Source organism: Micropterus dolomieu, linkage group LG01 (genome assembly GCF_021292245.1).
Source record: "Micropterus dolomieu isolate WLL.071019.BEF.003 ecotype Adirondacks linkage group LG01, ASM2129224v1, whole genome shotgun sequence".
Lineage (NCBI taxonomy): Eukaryota > Metazoa > Chordata > Actinopteri > Centrarchiformes > Centrarchidae > Micropterus > Micropterus dolomieu.
Genome location: NC_060150.1, coordinates 51,633,450 through 51,648,770, shown reverse-complemented (window position 1 = coordinate 51,648,770; position 15,321 = coordinate 51,633,450). Strand labels below are relative to the sequence as shown.

The 15,321-nt window shown below is 42.4% G+C and overlaps 1 protein-coding gene across 1 annotated transcript in view; it reads right to left on the bottom strand.

Moving 5' to 3' along the window:
• LOC123986372 (striatin-like) overlaps positions 1-15,126 on the bottom strand; it is a gene marked incomplete at its 5' end in the record, with an annotated part of 33,872 nt that extends 18,746 nt beyond the window's left edge. The window contains 4 exons of the mRNA XM_046074623.1: positions 4,479-4,563; positions 6,903-6,976; positions 14,550-14,653; positions 15,085-15,126. Of these exons, the coding sequence (XP_045930579.1) occupies positions 4,479-4,563; positions 6,903-6,976; positions 14,550-14,653; positions 15,085-15,126 (305 nt within the window). The remainder of the gene's footprint in view (positions 1-4,478; positions 4,564-6,902; positions 6,977-14,549; positions 14,654-15,084) is intronic.
• Positions 15,127-15,321: the final 195 nt, after the last annotated feature.

The window sequence follows — 15,321 nt, the reverse complement described above, 5'->3', positions numbered from 1 at the left end:
AATAAAAGCTTTTGAAGGAAAATGAACATTTAAAAGATAAACAAAGTAACAACAAAAAGTGACACATTTCCAATCAGGCTGACCAGGATATAAGATACTGGTATTCCATAAACATTCTGTGACTTTACCAGAGACCTTCATCAATGTCACATTCTGCTGCAGAGCTCATACACATCCAGAAATCCCACTAGGATAAGCAGGCCCTGAACGTCCCTCTTCATTCTGTTTCTCAGTGTCTTGCTGTACCCGCTGAGGTGCCCAACACCACGATTATATCAATGGAGCAGCATCCCTTAAAAGGGCAAATCCACCAAGCCTGTGGATTTAGACCCACTGTGTGTCCTCCCTGTGGTCTGTGTTTGACCAGACACACACAGAGCCAGGCGTCTGAGAAAAATACCGAACATTTGCAATGAAAATTGTCATGTAAGTTCTACTTTTGCTCAACTGACAGTAAGTGAGGCGCTGATTTCGTAGATCTTTAACACTCCTTGCACTCAAATGAGTTTCACCTGTCACTCAAGCTGTTGGACATGTTAGCATTAGCAATTTATTTGGTGAGAAAGCTCCGGTTATAGAGAGCCGACTCTGGGTTTGTGGTCTTTCTTATTACCTATTTTTTAAGTCTTACAACAAACTACGACTTTGACTTCTTTTAAAATATCTTTTTAACTGACAAACGTGTGTAACGCACAATTCAAACGGGATCAAAACAGTAGTTGTCTCTCGCCGTTGACTACTGCACATATTTTTTCCACTGGAAGGGGGAGGGACTCAGGCTCTCTATTGTCAATGAAGCAAAAACAAGACTTTCCTGGCTGATTCTGAGCTTTGGTTAATCATGAATGATGCACGCTCACTGCACCAAACATGAGCAAAGAAGTAAAGTTTCTTTAAATTTGCTCAACACCCACTTTAACTTCCAAATATCCAATCAGAACTGATCAACAGGCCTAAAAAGATCTACTCAGAAGGAGTTCAAACTAACCTCTGTGCCGTACCTTCACCCGAGGACACCAGAGAAGCCCTGCTGACCTGAGATCAGCGTTAAATGGAGAGGTTCTATCCTCAGCGGACGGACAGCGTTTACTCTGAATAGCATCTAGTGTGTTTGTTCACAGAGAGAGAGAGGGAGGAAGGTCGGCCTCCCTCCCTCACTCTGTACCAGCCTCTCCGATCGCAGGAGGCATCAACGCCTCCACACAATCCTCCATTCACTGTCACCACACAGCCACCACTGAAACACACACATTCAGAAAACAAATAATATGTGAGCGGCTCACATTAAGAGAACACACAAGCACAATTTCTTGAGCTTTGAAGCTTTGGTGGTAAAACAGCAAGTTATTAATACTTTGTTACAGCTAGGCGTGCAGGACTAAGAGAGGGAGGAGTTAGTTAAAAGAGGAATATTTATTGCAGGGTTGAAGGGAGCAGATAGCTCGGCAGCTGCAACTACCGATTATCTTCAAAGTCGACTAATCTGTCAATTATTTTCTCAATTAATCTATTAGTTGTTTGGTCTATAAAATGTCCAGTAAATCAGATCGATCGATCAGTGTTTCGCAAAGACCAAGATGACGTCTTGTTTTTTCCACAACCCCAAAGAAATTCAGTTTACCATCACAGAGGAGGAAAGAAACAAGGAAATATTCACATTTAAGAAGCTGGAATCAGTGAATTTTAAATTTTTTTGGAGTGATCATCAAAATAGTTGCCGATTTATTGAATAGTCGATGCGTGCAGAACCGGGTTGGTGGATGCTGAGCCAATCAGGACCAGAGCAGAATACAGCAGGGTTGGCAAATAAGTCTGGCATCGGACCAAATTTTTTTCAAGTCATTAGATGGCGGGCCAGAACATTATCAACAACAACAACATCTACTGTGTGCGATTAGCTCACTCTGTAGTGCACAGGTCTCCCGTTTGGAGGGTTGGGTGTTCAGTCCCCACTTGCTGCTAGTATTTTGTCCTCCTTTTTCAACAAATCGATTGTGAAGAGATCATATTCACAATTAAGCATGTGCAGGAGTGTGGACATCCCAGCAAGTGCTCCACATCAACCTATGGATGCTTAAGTTCCTGCGTTTCTCATTGAGGGGAATCCACGATTTTCTGACGGATCAGAGATGTGTCAAGCGAGCCAGAGACTCTTATGAATTTCCTCCAGAACTTTTCAAAGTAAAAGCTCTCAATTAAACACAACATAAAATACTGCTGCAAAAAACTTTCTCACGCTTTTATTTTACAGGCACAATCACTAAAGAGGAAGTGATTATGGGAGTAACTTTTGCCGAGATCTGTTTCAGCATCAGCCACTATAATTATTATTTATTTGCCACTGTCAAAGTAATCTGGCCACGGGCCAGATATTATTGCTGGCGGGTCAGCTTTGCCCGCCTATTGTCGACCACTGGAATACGGGAATAGTTTAGCAGCGGGGGTCCCGGGAGCACAGAGGGGATGAGAGCGAATTCCAGTAGCAGAACTAAAACAACGTTTTTATCCAAAAATTCACTTTTAAATTTTATTAAAGAGGTCATATTCTGCTCATTTTCAGGTTCAAAATCTTATTTAGGGGTTGTACCAGAACAGGTTTCCATGGTTTCATTTTCAAAAACACCATATATTTGTCATTCTGCACATTACCGCAGCTCCTCTTTTCAGCCTGTGTTGAAGGCTTCGTTTAAGCTATGGAGTGATACATCTTGTCTCTAAATGATCTGAGTTAATGACTACTAGCCAATCAGAAGCAGAGAAGGGCGGGTCAGTGAGAAGCAAACACGGCTTTGTTTCAGCTGTACATGTTGCCGACCAGCTTGGCAACATGGACTGGAGCAAGAGTTTCAGAGTGGTGAGTTTTTAATCTGTAACAAAAGTATCTTTCATCCATAAAGTTTTAACTGAGCTCTGTCTCTACATCACAGTAACAACTTCCTGTCCACTGACTGCCTGGAGGGTAGCTAGTGTTTGGCAGGGAGAGGAGAGCTGTGTGCTGCAGCTCACTGTTCTTCCACCGCTGGTTTTGAGGGCGTGTTGGAGTAGCTGCTTGGCGAGCGTTAATGAGGCGCATTTAGCTTTGGGAAGCGGCTGGACTACAAACAAGCTGTTTTCAGGCAGTTCAGAGCAGAGTTTTCTGTGGGAGATGGGAACTCCCTTTTTCACTTTGCAGACCTGTTACATGCACAAAAAAGGTTTTTAACTCAATAAAGGAGAGGGAAAAAGGCAAAAATAATACCACCTCTTTAAAACACGGGGTGTTGATTGTGCAGTGGATAATGTTGTAGTGTGAGAGAACGAGGTTCGATTCCCACCATGACATCCACCAATGTGTCCCTGAGCAAGAAACTTCACCCCTCGTTGCTCCAGAGGCGTGGGACCTCTGACATATATAGCAATTGTAAGTCGTTTTGGATAAAAGTCAAACAATGAATAATTGTTTTAATTATTACTATAGTCTACTAAGGCTCCATCCACACAACTCCGTTTTTGTTTAAAAACAGAGTTTTAAAACAAATTCAATCTCCGTCCACACCAGTGTTTTAGCTGCGTATCAAAGTTGATCTCCGTCTATATTAAAACGACTGAAAACGCACATCTAGTGGCCGTTCATGTACACTGGGCATGTGATGTAAACATGAAGCAGATGGTCTGTTCTGTAGTTACAGACGATTTGGCGAAACAATAAAGTACTACAGATGAAGAACCACACCAGATTTTATTTAGCATGGACCAGTTACGAGCTGGGACTGTTACTGAATGGAACACGGGAGTTAAAAGTGGCGGAGGCGGTGGAAAACAGACTGGGAGTCGTCGCAAAGTAAACGCGACATGCACGGTACAAGTGTAGGCTGTAAGGGTTTTTCTACAGTGCAAGATATTTTAATAGACCCAATCAGAGAGCCAAACGTGGGCGTCTGCTTCATCGTTTCTAAAGTCCTCTGTTTTTGCACGTCCGCACTAACTCACAGTGCGAGAGGGGGTTCAAGTAATTACGAACATGATGTACGCCGGATTCACATCAGCTGATTTGCTCCGCGAGTTGACGTTTTCAGTTTTACAGTTGTTTTTCACTGCTTGAGAAAAATGATGTGTGGAGTGAGAGCGTGTGAAAAATGTGAATTGCATGAGTCTCACGAGAGACATCTTTTAACGTTTTAATCTCGTCACACCCCTAGCAGGCAGGAATGTAAACATGCATGTGTAGTTAAAAGCTAAAACGCTCATCTTTTTATATCCTGGAAAATGACTTTTGTGCTTCTTCACAGTTAATTCACACAAATATACAAACACACACACACGCCCAGCTCCAACTGGTCCCAGTGGATTAGTTTGTTTGATTCCCATTAAAAGTGTTAATCTCCGTTAAGAAGATTGACTTTCTGCTTTTTGTTCACACTCTGACACACACACTCTGCAGTCCCATGATGCTCTGCAAGTCTAAATTAGTCTGTATGTTCGTGTGTGTGTGAACTCACTGTCTGAGCAGCTGGCGTCCTTGTTTCCAGCTGAGCTGATGGCTGCTGTTTGGAGGACTGGGAGCCTCGCTGTCATTCCCCTCATCTGAGAGAGAGAGAGAAAAAATGAATTACCAACGTATTTCTATCCATCCATTCATTCATTAATTCCCAAAGAGAGGTTGCCCAGACGTCCTCGTCCCCAGCCACAACCTCCAGCTCCTCCCCCGGGGTTCCTGACAACGTCTCAGATGGGATTTATAATCCCCAGAATGTGTTTCAGCCAGACGTGTCCAGATCACATCCACAGGGAGGCGTCCAAGAGGCGCCCTGAGCAGATGCTGAACCTTTCAACACAAAAACTCAGAGGAAAGTGAGGAGAGCGGCGAAGCTGAATGTCGACCTCACTAGATACATCCTGATTCATGCCAAACTGTTCATTTCTACATATGAAGAGAAGAACATTTTTAACCTCAGCTCCATCTGCTGACGAGGACTGTGACCTTGAGGTGAAATGGTTTTGATACCCGTCACCTCCAGGAAAGCAGCCCACTGGTTACAGAGCTGCTGCTATGCATAAACATATCCCCAACTGTACGTATTTGCCACGAGCCAACGTCCTACACTCCAGCTTCTTCCTCACCGGAGAGAAGACTAATCACACTCGTAGACGTAGAGATTTTTGTAGCCGAGGTCCCTGCCAATGCACCGGACCACATGGAGGTGGCACCACCTTGTTTGTAGTTTCTCTGATCCGGGTTATGACCACTCTTTCCTAAAGATGCCCATCTGCAGAGCTCAGGTTATTATATAGGGGGTGTAGGGGGTTCCCCGGTGTCCTGGCTGAATTCACAACCTGGCTCTCTCCATCTGGCCTCCTAATCCTCCCCCGGAGTAACTGGCTCTATGTTTCCCTTCCTCTCCACCTCAAGCTGATGTTTGGAGAGCATTCTGGCATAAATGGCTGCCGTCAGAGACGTTTGATAGAGGAGACCTGCCACTTTTAGAATCTTCAAACAAACTTTTTAGGGAAAGTCCGTCAGGACAAAGATGGCGGTTATTCCGCCACTCCCACTAGGAAGCCAGATGTCAGCTTTTAACAGCCAAGGAGGAAAACATATTAAGCCAATTGACTTAAGTGTCACACTTAAGAAAAAAACTTGGGCAACCAACCCCTGGTCTTGTCTGTGAAGGTTCTCAGTCATCCAGGTCATAGTTATCCAAGGAAGGTTGAGGTCAAGGGCAACTGGACTTAGTTGAAGATACTAGAAGACGTTTCATCCCTCATCCAAGAGACTTCTTCAGTTCTGACTGGCTGGTGGGGAAGGTAGGACCACCAGGTGCACATTTTAGACAGAGAAGATGGATGGTTTGAAAGAGGTGTCAAGGAAGCATCTACACCAGGGTCGAGAAGCCGTCATTGAACAGAGGAGGGGGTCTACGCCACCACTTATCCCCCACTTACAATGCTGTCCTTTCATCACTTCCCAGGAAACTCAACAAACGTAACCTCTTGGCCTCAGGTGAAGATACCAACGATGGTCGTTCAGTCTTGGCCACCGGTGGCTCTAACGACCATGATGACTGTCGTTACCACAGCCAAGAGCACTAATGAACCAGCGGTATCGACGATCCTAGCTAATGATCCTAGAGGTTAAATAGCTGAGTGTCCCTACCAGTCAGTCAGAACTGAAGAAGTCTCTTGGATGAGGGACGAAACGTGTTCTAGTATCTTCAACCAAGTCCAGTTGCCCTTGACCTCAACCTTCGTTGGACCCCCAGTCTTGTTAGTCCGAAATAACTGCCTGGAGGCGTTACCAAGATGGCAGGATTTGCTCATTAAGGACTTGCCATGCATCACCCAGGTGGGGAGGTTGAGATGAGTCCCCATCCCCTGTGTGCTTGGAGTATCTAAGATAAAGCGCTATTTAAATGTAAGGCATTATTATTAGTGGTTATCAGGTGCGGCAGTTCTAACCTCCGAAACTGAGAACTTTTAAGAACATATGCCCACAGTTCAAGCAGACCTTTTCCTTCAACCTAAACACAGCGTCTCTGTGGTTCTCTCAAAGTGTGGTCCAGGCAAAATAATATCATAAAATCATAATCATAATTTAAATGAACACACTGCAATTCTTTGATTCTATAATTCCAACCATAATGAGACAGAGCAGGATAAATCCTATCAGATGGGGGACCATGGGACAAAACCTTATCAAAGGTCTAATTTGTGTCACTTCAGGGGTCCTTGACTTGAAAAAGTTTGAGAACCGCTGTCTTAACAGGACAGAACTTTCCTCCTAAAGATTCAGTACAATGACTTTTCTTTCTTCATAGCAAGCAGGCCTTCAGGTAAGTCACATGTTCATTTTTTCCCTGAAACAACTGCCCTGTTTCAGTTTATCAACAACAAAAGGAGAGAAAGTGTAGAGAGATTTGTCTTACCTGAATCATAACTTGGAGGTTTGATCTCTCCCTGGATCAGTTCTGTTCCATATTTTTGCTTATGGTACTTTGCCCTGAGGGTGAACACATCACAATACAGTTTTACTTTTCTTTCCACAACATATTTAAAGTTAAATTATGTCTTTCTTGAACACATGTTTTCAGTGAAAGACTTTAGTGTCGTCCACAGACTTTGTTGTGGGTCATAATGAGCACACGGGTGGTTTTGCATGCTTGATGAAATCAGCTGCAAATGTTTTTGATGTGTGCGACATGTCTCGTTTACGAACTTATCTTAATTGTTGTTTTTTTAATTTGTGTGTGCAGTAACATGTAGGCCACGTCACTTACATACTATTTTCCAAAACACCTTGTAAGCACATTCACTGCATTATGTATGCACTACAAACAAGCAAAAGAATGCAAGACTTAGGGAGAAGAGAATTCCGAGGAAGGTGCGATGCATATTTAAAGTTTATAATAATAATGTTTGTGGTGATTAAAACCTTTTACATGGCGGTACTTTTATTTATTTTTTGATAATCACAATGCCTGCTCAACGTTGTGATCATCGCCAATGGACAGCGACATCGTCTATCGGCCCAACCCTAATGGAAGATGATAAAATCTTTTTTCAACATAAAAATATACATGAGTAAACTTAAAGGTGCAGTGTGTAAGATTTAGTGGCATCTAGTGGCGAGGGTTGTGAATTGCAACAATCTATCCGGTCTGCTACGGTGGCTGACACAGTACAAAAGGTGTCTCTTCTGACACAGCAGAGAGTGGCCACTCAAGAAATGAGCTTTCTTTAGGTATTTTTATTAAGAAATGGTATTTACTTAATTAATCAGTAAAACCATGTGTTATTGTGACTTGGCCACTGACAGACAACATGGACAATGTAAGCCAAGAGTGTGAAACACTGTCACTGTTTCTGCACCACAGTCCATTCTAAACCACACATTAGATAAAGTTTATACAAACATTGACAAGTGAAACACGTTCATTCTCTCTGTGATTATGGACCCTCGCCAAAACTGCCCGCCAACAATAATATCTGGCCCGCTGCCAGATTACGGTGCTTTGATAGCAGCAAAAAATATAAATAAATAAATACGCGTGCTGACATCCATGGACGGGGGTGTCCGCGATTATGTAGATAGAACTGGCTCATTCTAAGGTAATAAAAACACAATGGTTCATTATATAAGGTCTTTACACACCACTGAAAACATAGTTACGGATCTTATATTGCATTTCTGTAGATAGATCCTCAGAAATATTACACACTGAACCTTTAAATAAAATTTTAATTCCTCAACAAATTAAGTATCTTCATGGGAAAATTTAAGTGCTGATTCGTTTGTGATTCATTCGAATTTAATTGAATATAATTTGTTATATTTATATTGAAGGAAATTGTATAGCAATAATAATTGTTATTGTTTTAATCGCCCAGCCCTGTTTTGAAGGACGCAGAATATCGTCTAGTTATTGTTATAGACAAAATCAAGAATGAATCATGATATTAGTTTTTGTCAGTTTCTGCAAAAGTTTCTTGTTCACTCAGGTCCAAGTTTCTGAAGCTTTAAACTGTCTACATTATGTGATGTGATGTGGCAAAGACATGTTACAGCCCCTGACTGCACTCTGATATGTTCATGACTGCTTTTTTCCCTACAACCCCCCTCTTCCACGCGCTTCAGTAAGTATCATCCAGACCTGCCAGTCAAACACTCAGACAACCAAACCGTGAAATCCGTCGCCAGATTATATGGTTTATTACTAATGATTCCATAAGCGGATCAGCTGCTCTGTGAGGTCGACGGATCAATATCACACTGACACAATGATGGTGTTTATCAGAGTCACTTTAATTTCATTAAATTCCTCATTCAGATTATAAACTCAGCTGCATGTTCCTTCATCACCATGTAGTTTATTCAGACTCAGTCCCACATTCACCGCCCGGCTGCTCCAAACACTCACTACAGCACCACATGTGGATTCATCCGCCGCTGAAAATAGTCCCCAACAAATGCTCTACTTACCTCCCTCCTGTTTCTTTGATAGAAACTATTACTGAGTCTTTTTAAATATAGGCCTGTCACGATAACTACTTTTGAAGGGGCGATATACAATTGTACAAGAAATAAGTGCAATAAACAGTTTTATTGTCATATAACACAAGTACACCCTTTCAAAGAACAACTGATTTTTTTATTTTTAAGAATATTCAGACATCAGATAAAATTAAACCACACAACCAAAACATCCTGCTCCTCTGTGCAGCTATAAATCCCACCTGAAGTGTTTCAGGAGAGTTTTGCCCTCTTGATTTTGCTGACTTCCTATTTAGTTGATTTGGTAATTAGTGCTTGATTTTTGTGTTTCACCTTGGTTAAGTAGCTACGTTGTTAAACTCTGTCTGTTTTAATTGTGTTTGTTGCTTGATCGATCAGGAGTCTGCACACGGTGTTTTATTTTGAAACCAGACTGGATTCTCTATGCGGTTTCTGTGTCTGACTTCCTGCCCGGATTACTTGCTCTGTTGCATCTGCTTGACGCAGCTTCCTTCAAAAAAACCGACTCGCCTCGTGTTCTCTGAGGAGCAGAGCATTGTCTAGAACGGCCGCGATCAGCAACGCGACACAGCCGGTGTCGAGCCGTTACAATATAAATATCAACTTTATTTATACAGCGCACCTAAACCCACTAATATACTTGCTTATAACTACGTATTTGCATATGCAAGATGGCTGCCACGCTTGTCCTGCGTTCCATTGAAGCGTAGGTTGTGGAAGTCTCCGGAAATTAGAAATTAACGCTACGGGTCCACAAGATGCAATTCAGCACATGAACATGGGGGCAGTGTGAACTCCTGTTCCACACACCAGCCCAGGTGGTAGCGGTATGCAGCTGGTTTACCAACCGCCATTAAACGCAGCAGAAAAAGAATGTCAGCAGCAGACTTAAAAAAAAGGAGATTTATGGAGGAATGTTAACAATAAAACTCCTGGAGCTCATCCACAATTACCGAGATTGTTGTGGTGTCTAATTAAAATCATGACCTGCTCGAGTGTCGCTATGTTTGGTTTGTTTATGTTGGGCAAATTCAGATGACGTCAAGGAAGATAATCCGGTGCTGGTGAGGGATGATCCGGCCATGATCTGCCCCCTAGTGGAGTCATGTTTAATCCACCAGGTACTCGCAAAGTACACAGGCAAGTATGTGAACAATGGTTTCACGTCGCCGACGCCTGTCTACGCCTACGCATTGTTAAAAAGAAAGTATGCTGGAGGCTTAAAACAACCAAGGTTGACCACGGTTCTTTAAAAAGGTAAAAGTACAGCAATAAAACATTAAACAGAGTACAGTATATCATACACTATATGATAAATAATGATCTCCTGGGATAATAACTTTCTTAATCGAAGGAAATGCCAAAGAGATGTTTTTAACAGTGATTTAAAGCAATAGAGAGTTGGGTCGGTTCTGATGTGGAACGGCAGGTTGTTCCACAGGTTAGGGAGGCAGCTGCACCAAAGGCTGGTTTTAGGTTCATCCAACAGGAGCAGATTGGCCGATCTCAGCACTCTAGTGTGAACGTGAAGAAGCTCTGTGAGCTCTAAGAGTTAAAAGTAAAATTTTTAAAATCATTCCTGTAATAAACAGAAAGCCCCCATTTAAAGAGTTAAAACAGTCAAGATGGGAAGTTATGAAGGCGTTAATAACCCTCTCTCTCTTTAGCAGCTATAATGCTCAACTGGAAGAAGCAGAATTTAACATTGGAGAAAAAGACAGCAAGGCTCCTCACGGTGGAGCGATTAGTAGAAGCTAAAGAGTCAAGAGTGCCTACATCAAGCGGTTCAGGGTGTCCAAACACTGTGACCTCAGTCTTGTCTCCTTTTAGGTTGAGGAAGTTTAAGCTCATCCATGTTTTGATGTAATTTAGACAGTCAAACAGCGGCTGCAGTGAGCCCTTTGTTTTTAAACTCAAGGGCAAAGAGATTTGTAGATCTGTCTGCTTACACACAGTACTTACACAGTATTCAGGAAAAACACCAATTAAAACACCTAGTAGCCCCGAGTAACGCATTTACTCCAACTGTTGCTGTCCGCTCTGTGTGAAGGAGAGAGAGCAGACGAGAGGACGACAGTGCGACCGGTCGAAATGTTGCGACGTTGATTCTTGTGTAAACAAAACAGTAAATATCGAGGTCAGCAAAAATTATCGATGTCCATATATGTGTGACAGGCCTATTTAAACATGAAACTTTATATTTGTTTTTTAAAGATTTACGTCTTCAGGAGGAACCAATGGGCTCGGGGCTGAGACTTTAATGCTTTTGAAGACCTCAACAAATATCAATTTCAGACCTAAAATTATTGAAACAATTTCTTTAACAGAAAAGAGACGTGCGTTTGATCTCTTAATGAACGATGCAATGCCATATTTAGCAGTTTTATTTTCACCACAGGTGAATGACTGCATATTCTGAATCGGGGAACATAGAGGTTGTCTACATCTGGCATTAAAATGCATTTTGGGTGATCAGATTGTGATCAGGTAACACTTGACCACATGAGTAGTCATAAGTAGGCCTACAGGTGTAAATGCACCCCAGACGCATTGAGGACAGATCGTGATCCAATCAGCAAAACGACCTCTGGAGGTGGTCAGGCACACCATGACCATATGGATGCAAATGTGTTGTCTATCCACATACAACAACTACTTGGGCAGAAATATGTATCGGTCGCAGTCTTCTGCAAATAAAATCCTAAAGTCTGACAATGCAGACGGACGCTTAGACAGTGTGTCCATTCATAAACGTGCTCAAACAGCGCCAATTATTGATCATGCTCAGGTGAACTAGGGCTGGGCAATAAAACAATAATGGTAATTATCATGATAAAATGATCAAAAATAATAAAGGTTCAATAAATATTTGATTTAATTCATTTGAATCACAAACGGATTAGCACTTTTATTTCTATTAAGATATTTATTTTGTTGAGGAAAAGGGACTGAAAAAAGATTTTACTTAATTTTTCTTGTACCTCAGATTTGTGAAGTGATCCACTGTTTGTGAAGTGATCCACTGTTTGATACCAGGTGTTTGTTCTGACCATGAAGAAAAGTTTAAAAGCACAAGTAACCATCTGGTTTCTTCAACTTTCAGTCAGGAACTAAAAGCCTTTAAACCTATAATAATAAAAAATCCTGATATCCTGAATATCCTGAATAATTTGACATTTACTGTGACGTTTTTATCATTTAACATTTCTGGCATTATCGCCCAGCTCTAACTGCTGCACTGTTGTTGAACTCAATATAAACTACTACAATAAAATAACAGAAAAGAGTAGCCTACACATTATAAAGAAAGGTAGCAAGAAAACGATGACCGAACTTAAGTTTCACTTTCAGGTGTTGTGCCGACCTAATACGTAAGCGCACTGCTAAAGAGAGAGGTAAACATGGATAATCCATGGAGGAAAACTAATCACGGTGAAAAGAAAGACACACTTTAGAAAGCTATTTTAACCTATAGTTATATTTCATTTTTTGGATCTGCTCAAATGAAAGGAGGATGTTATATCCAGTTGTTTGAGCAAGACATGTGAGAGCCACAGACAGGTGGCCTGTACTGCGAAGCGAGTTCAACCTACTTACCTAGAGTTAACTCAGGGTAACAAACTCTGACCGCCTACACTGGCGTTAAACTACGACGGTGAATAAGATGTTGGTTAGTTGAGTCGGTGTTAACGTAATTGGAGTTGGTGCGCGTTCGCATAAAAGGGGCTTGTCCGGCCGTGCAGGCAGCGTTTTTTCGCAATGGCGCATGCTCCGTGTTTTCCCCAGTAGAATGCACGTTGATTGTGTCAGGATATGAGGAATTTAAAGACACGTTAACGGCCGAATCTAATATCGTGGCGGCCGACAATTTCAGGGAGGCTTGTTGGCATCGCATTGAGTAAATCTGTAATTATCTTCACAGTGTCCTTATATATATATTCTATATATATTCTGAGTTTTATTCTTCTGTATGTTTTGGACACGTAAAATGGTCTACGTAAAAAAAACCCATTTAGGATAATTCCATTATAGCCTACAGATGGGCTGCATCTCAGAAACCGGCCTGTTACCTACAGTATTTAAAGAGGATCTCCTCCCTAAATCACAGAGGCTGCAGGGCTCGCTGTATGAACATAATGCTTATGTGTAAAAGTAACTTAATTTCAGCTGCAACCGCAGTGGAACAAGTCAGGATGAAATCTAAACATATTTTATAAAGTGGTGGGTATTAATATCAAACTTCTCATCATTAACACTGAGTACAGATGTGGTGTGTAGTCCACGTATACAGGGTAACCTCTAGTTAACCACGAATACCTGCTCGGAGCAGTTTAGAGATGCAGCCTAAATTGCCATGGCAACAAACCTCAAGTAACACCCATCCACCTTTCGTAGTACGGGTTAATCAGGAAGTTACACCAGACATCACGAAGGTACTCCTGGAGTTACCTGGATATTCCAGACAGTGCTGGGAGACGGTCTGACATGTTGTTGGTTTGAGCTCTGCATCATGGGATTTGTTTACTATTACAAACATCTATCCAGGGATGAAAACAAAATGTCCAGCACTGTGACTTTTAACAGACATCGTGTGGGCAAAATGTTCAGCTTAAAAATGACAGTCTCTTTTCCGGGTTTGTAGGTGCAGCATGCACAGTACGCATGCTGCTATGTTACATAACTTTATGAGTCAGCGGATGTATCTTGGTATGTGTGTGTTGGGCTTTTATATTAGTGAAGAGCTTTTTGAATTTTAGACATATTTGGGAGCTGAGGACAGTTTTATCGTGGTTCGTCTTTTCTAAAGGCTGTTTGGGGCTCAGGCTGGGCAATGCTTTGTGTAAAATCTACATCATGACATTTGAGTTATTTTCAGTTAAAAAGCAACGTAGATGATAGGGGGCACATTAATCATGACGGTCCAGCAAACTCCAGGTGGCTGAGTGGCTCTTATCTCGCAGGGAATTTAACAGTTGCATCATAAAAACGGAAGGTTAAAATTAAGGGTGACTGGACTTGGTAGAAGATGCTTGAAACCTTTTTGCCTCTCACGCAAGAGGAGCTTAACTGGCAGGGAATCCCAGGCACTTTCAAGGTGATGGACCGCCTGGTTCATTAGTGCTCCAGACTGAAACGGTGAATCTCAACACCTAAAACAGAGAAGTTTGAAAATGCTGCTGACTCTGTTTTGGTTTTAAACTCCGGGGTAGCGTTTTAGTGCGGACAGGTGAAACAGAGGGCTTTGAAAACGATGACGCTCACGTTTGGCTTCCTGATTGGCTCTTATCAGTCATGCAAGGCAGAAACACGATGCTGCTGACAGAGTTTTAGTTCATAATATGGACTTATTGTCATCAAAAGACTTTCCCTTGATAATGACCCCACAGAGGTTAAATGGTTGGAATTACCCACCAGCCCCTCGGATGAAAGGCGAAAATGTCTTTGAGTATCTTCTACCAGGTCCAGAAGCCCCTGATTTTCACTTCCTTTTGATGACTATGACCCGAATGGCTGAGGACCTTCACAGACATCATAAAAGAGACTTTAAAAAGGTACTAACCTCTCCTGTTTGAGGGCGTACTCCAGCATCTTGATCCGTCTCACCAGGTCTTTCTTCAGGTTCTCCTGACCCCGCCTCTCCCCCTGCAGCAAGGCCACTTGAGCCTGGAAGGAACAGAGGAAATGTTGAACCATGATGGACGACAGAGAAAACAGTCAGATTCGATCTTTGCTGCGTTTTCTATTAAACACCAAAGTTCAGTTCATTCCGTGAGGCTGAAAAACAAGAGACCTAACAGGAGTCTGAATCAAACTTTCAACTCATGCAGCTGCTGTGATCTTTGCTGCTGTAATTATTTGCCCAGATGATCCTCTGTGCGTTTGTTTTCTGAGCCGATCCAATTCCCCCCACAGAGCTCATTAAAGTTTTATCGAGTCTAATTCGGTTGTCGTTCATCTCCAATTTGTTGGCTCAGCTCCCACAGAGGTTTGAATGGGGAAGTTGCAGCATTGGCTCTGTGGATTTAGAGAACGGTATGGGATTTCTCTAAGGTGGGATGGGGGGGGGGGCTGAAAAGGGTGAAATCACTACCTACAATCACAAACCAGCTGACACAGAGGAAGACAGCTCCAGGATTCAGGGTTCATCCAACCTGCACACTCTACCACGTTTGCTGTCAAAGCAAACTCTCAAGGTGCTTTCAGACCAAAAGTGAAGTGAGGGTTGGAGGGGGGGGGGGGGGGGGGTTTTCATACATAGTCAATGCAAAGATGCGTAGAGGTGCGATTTCCTGTCGGGCGGTGCTAGGCCTTCGCGCGAGTTGAATATTTTC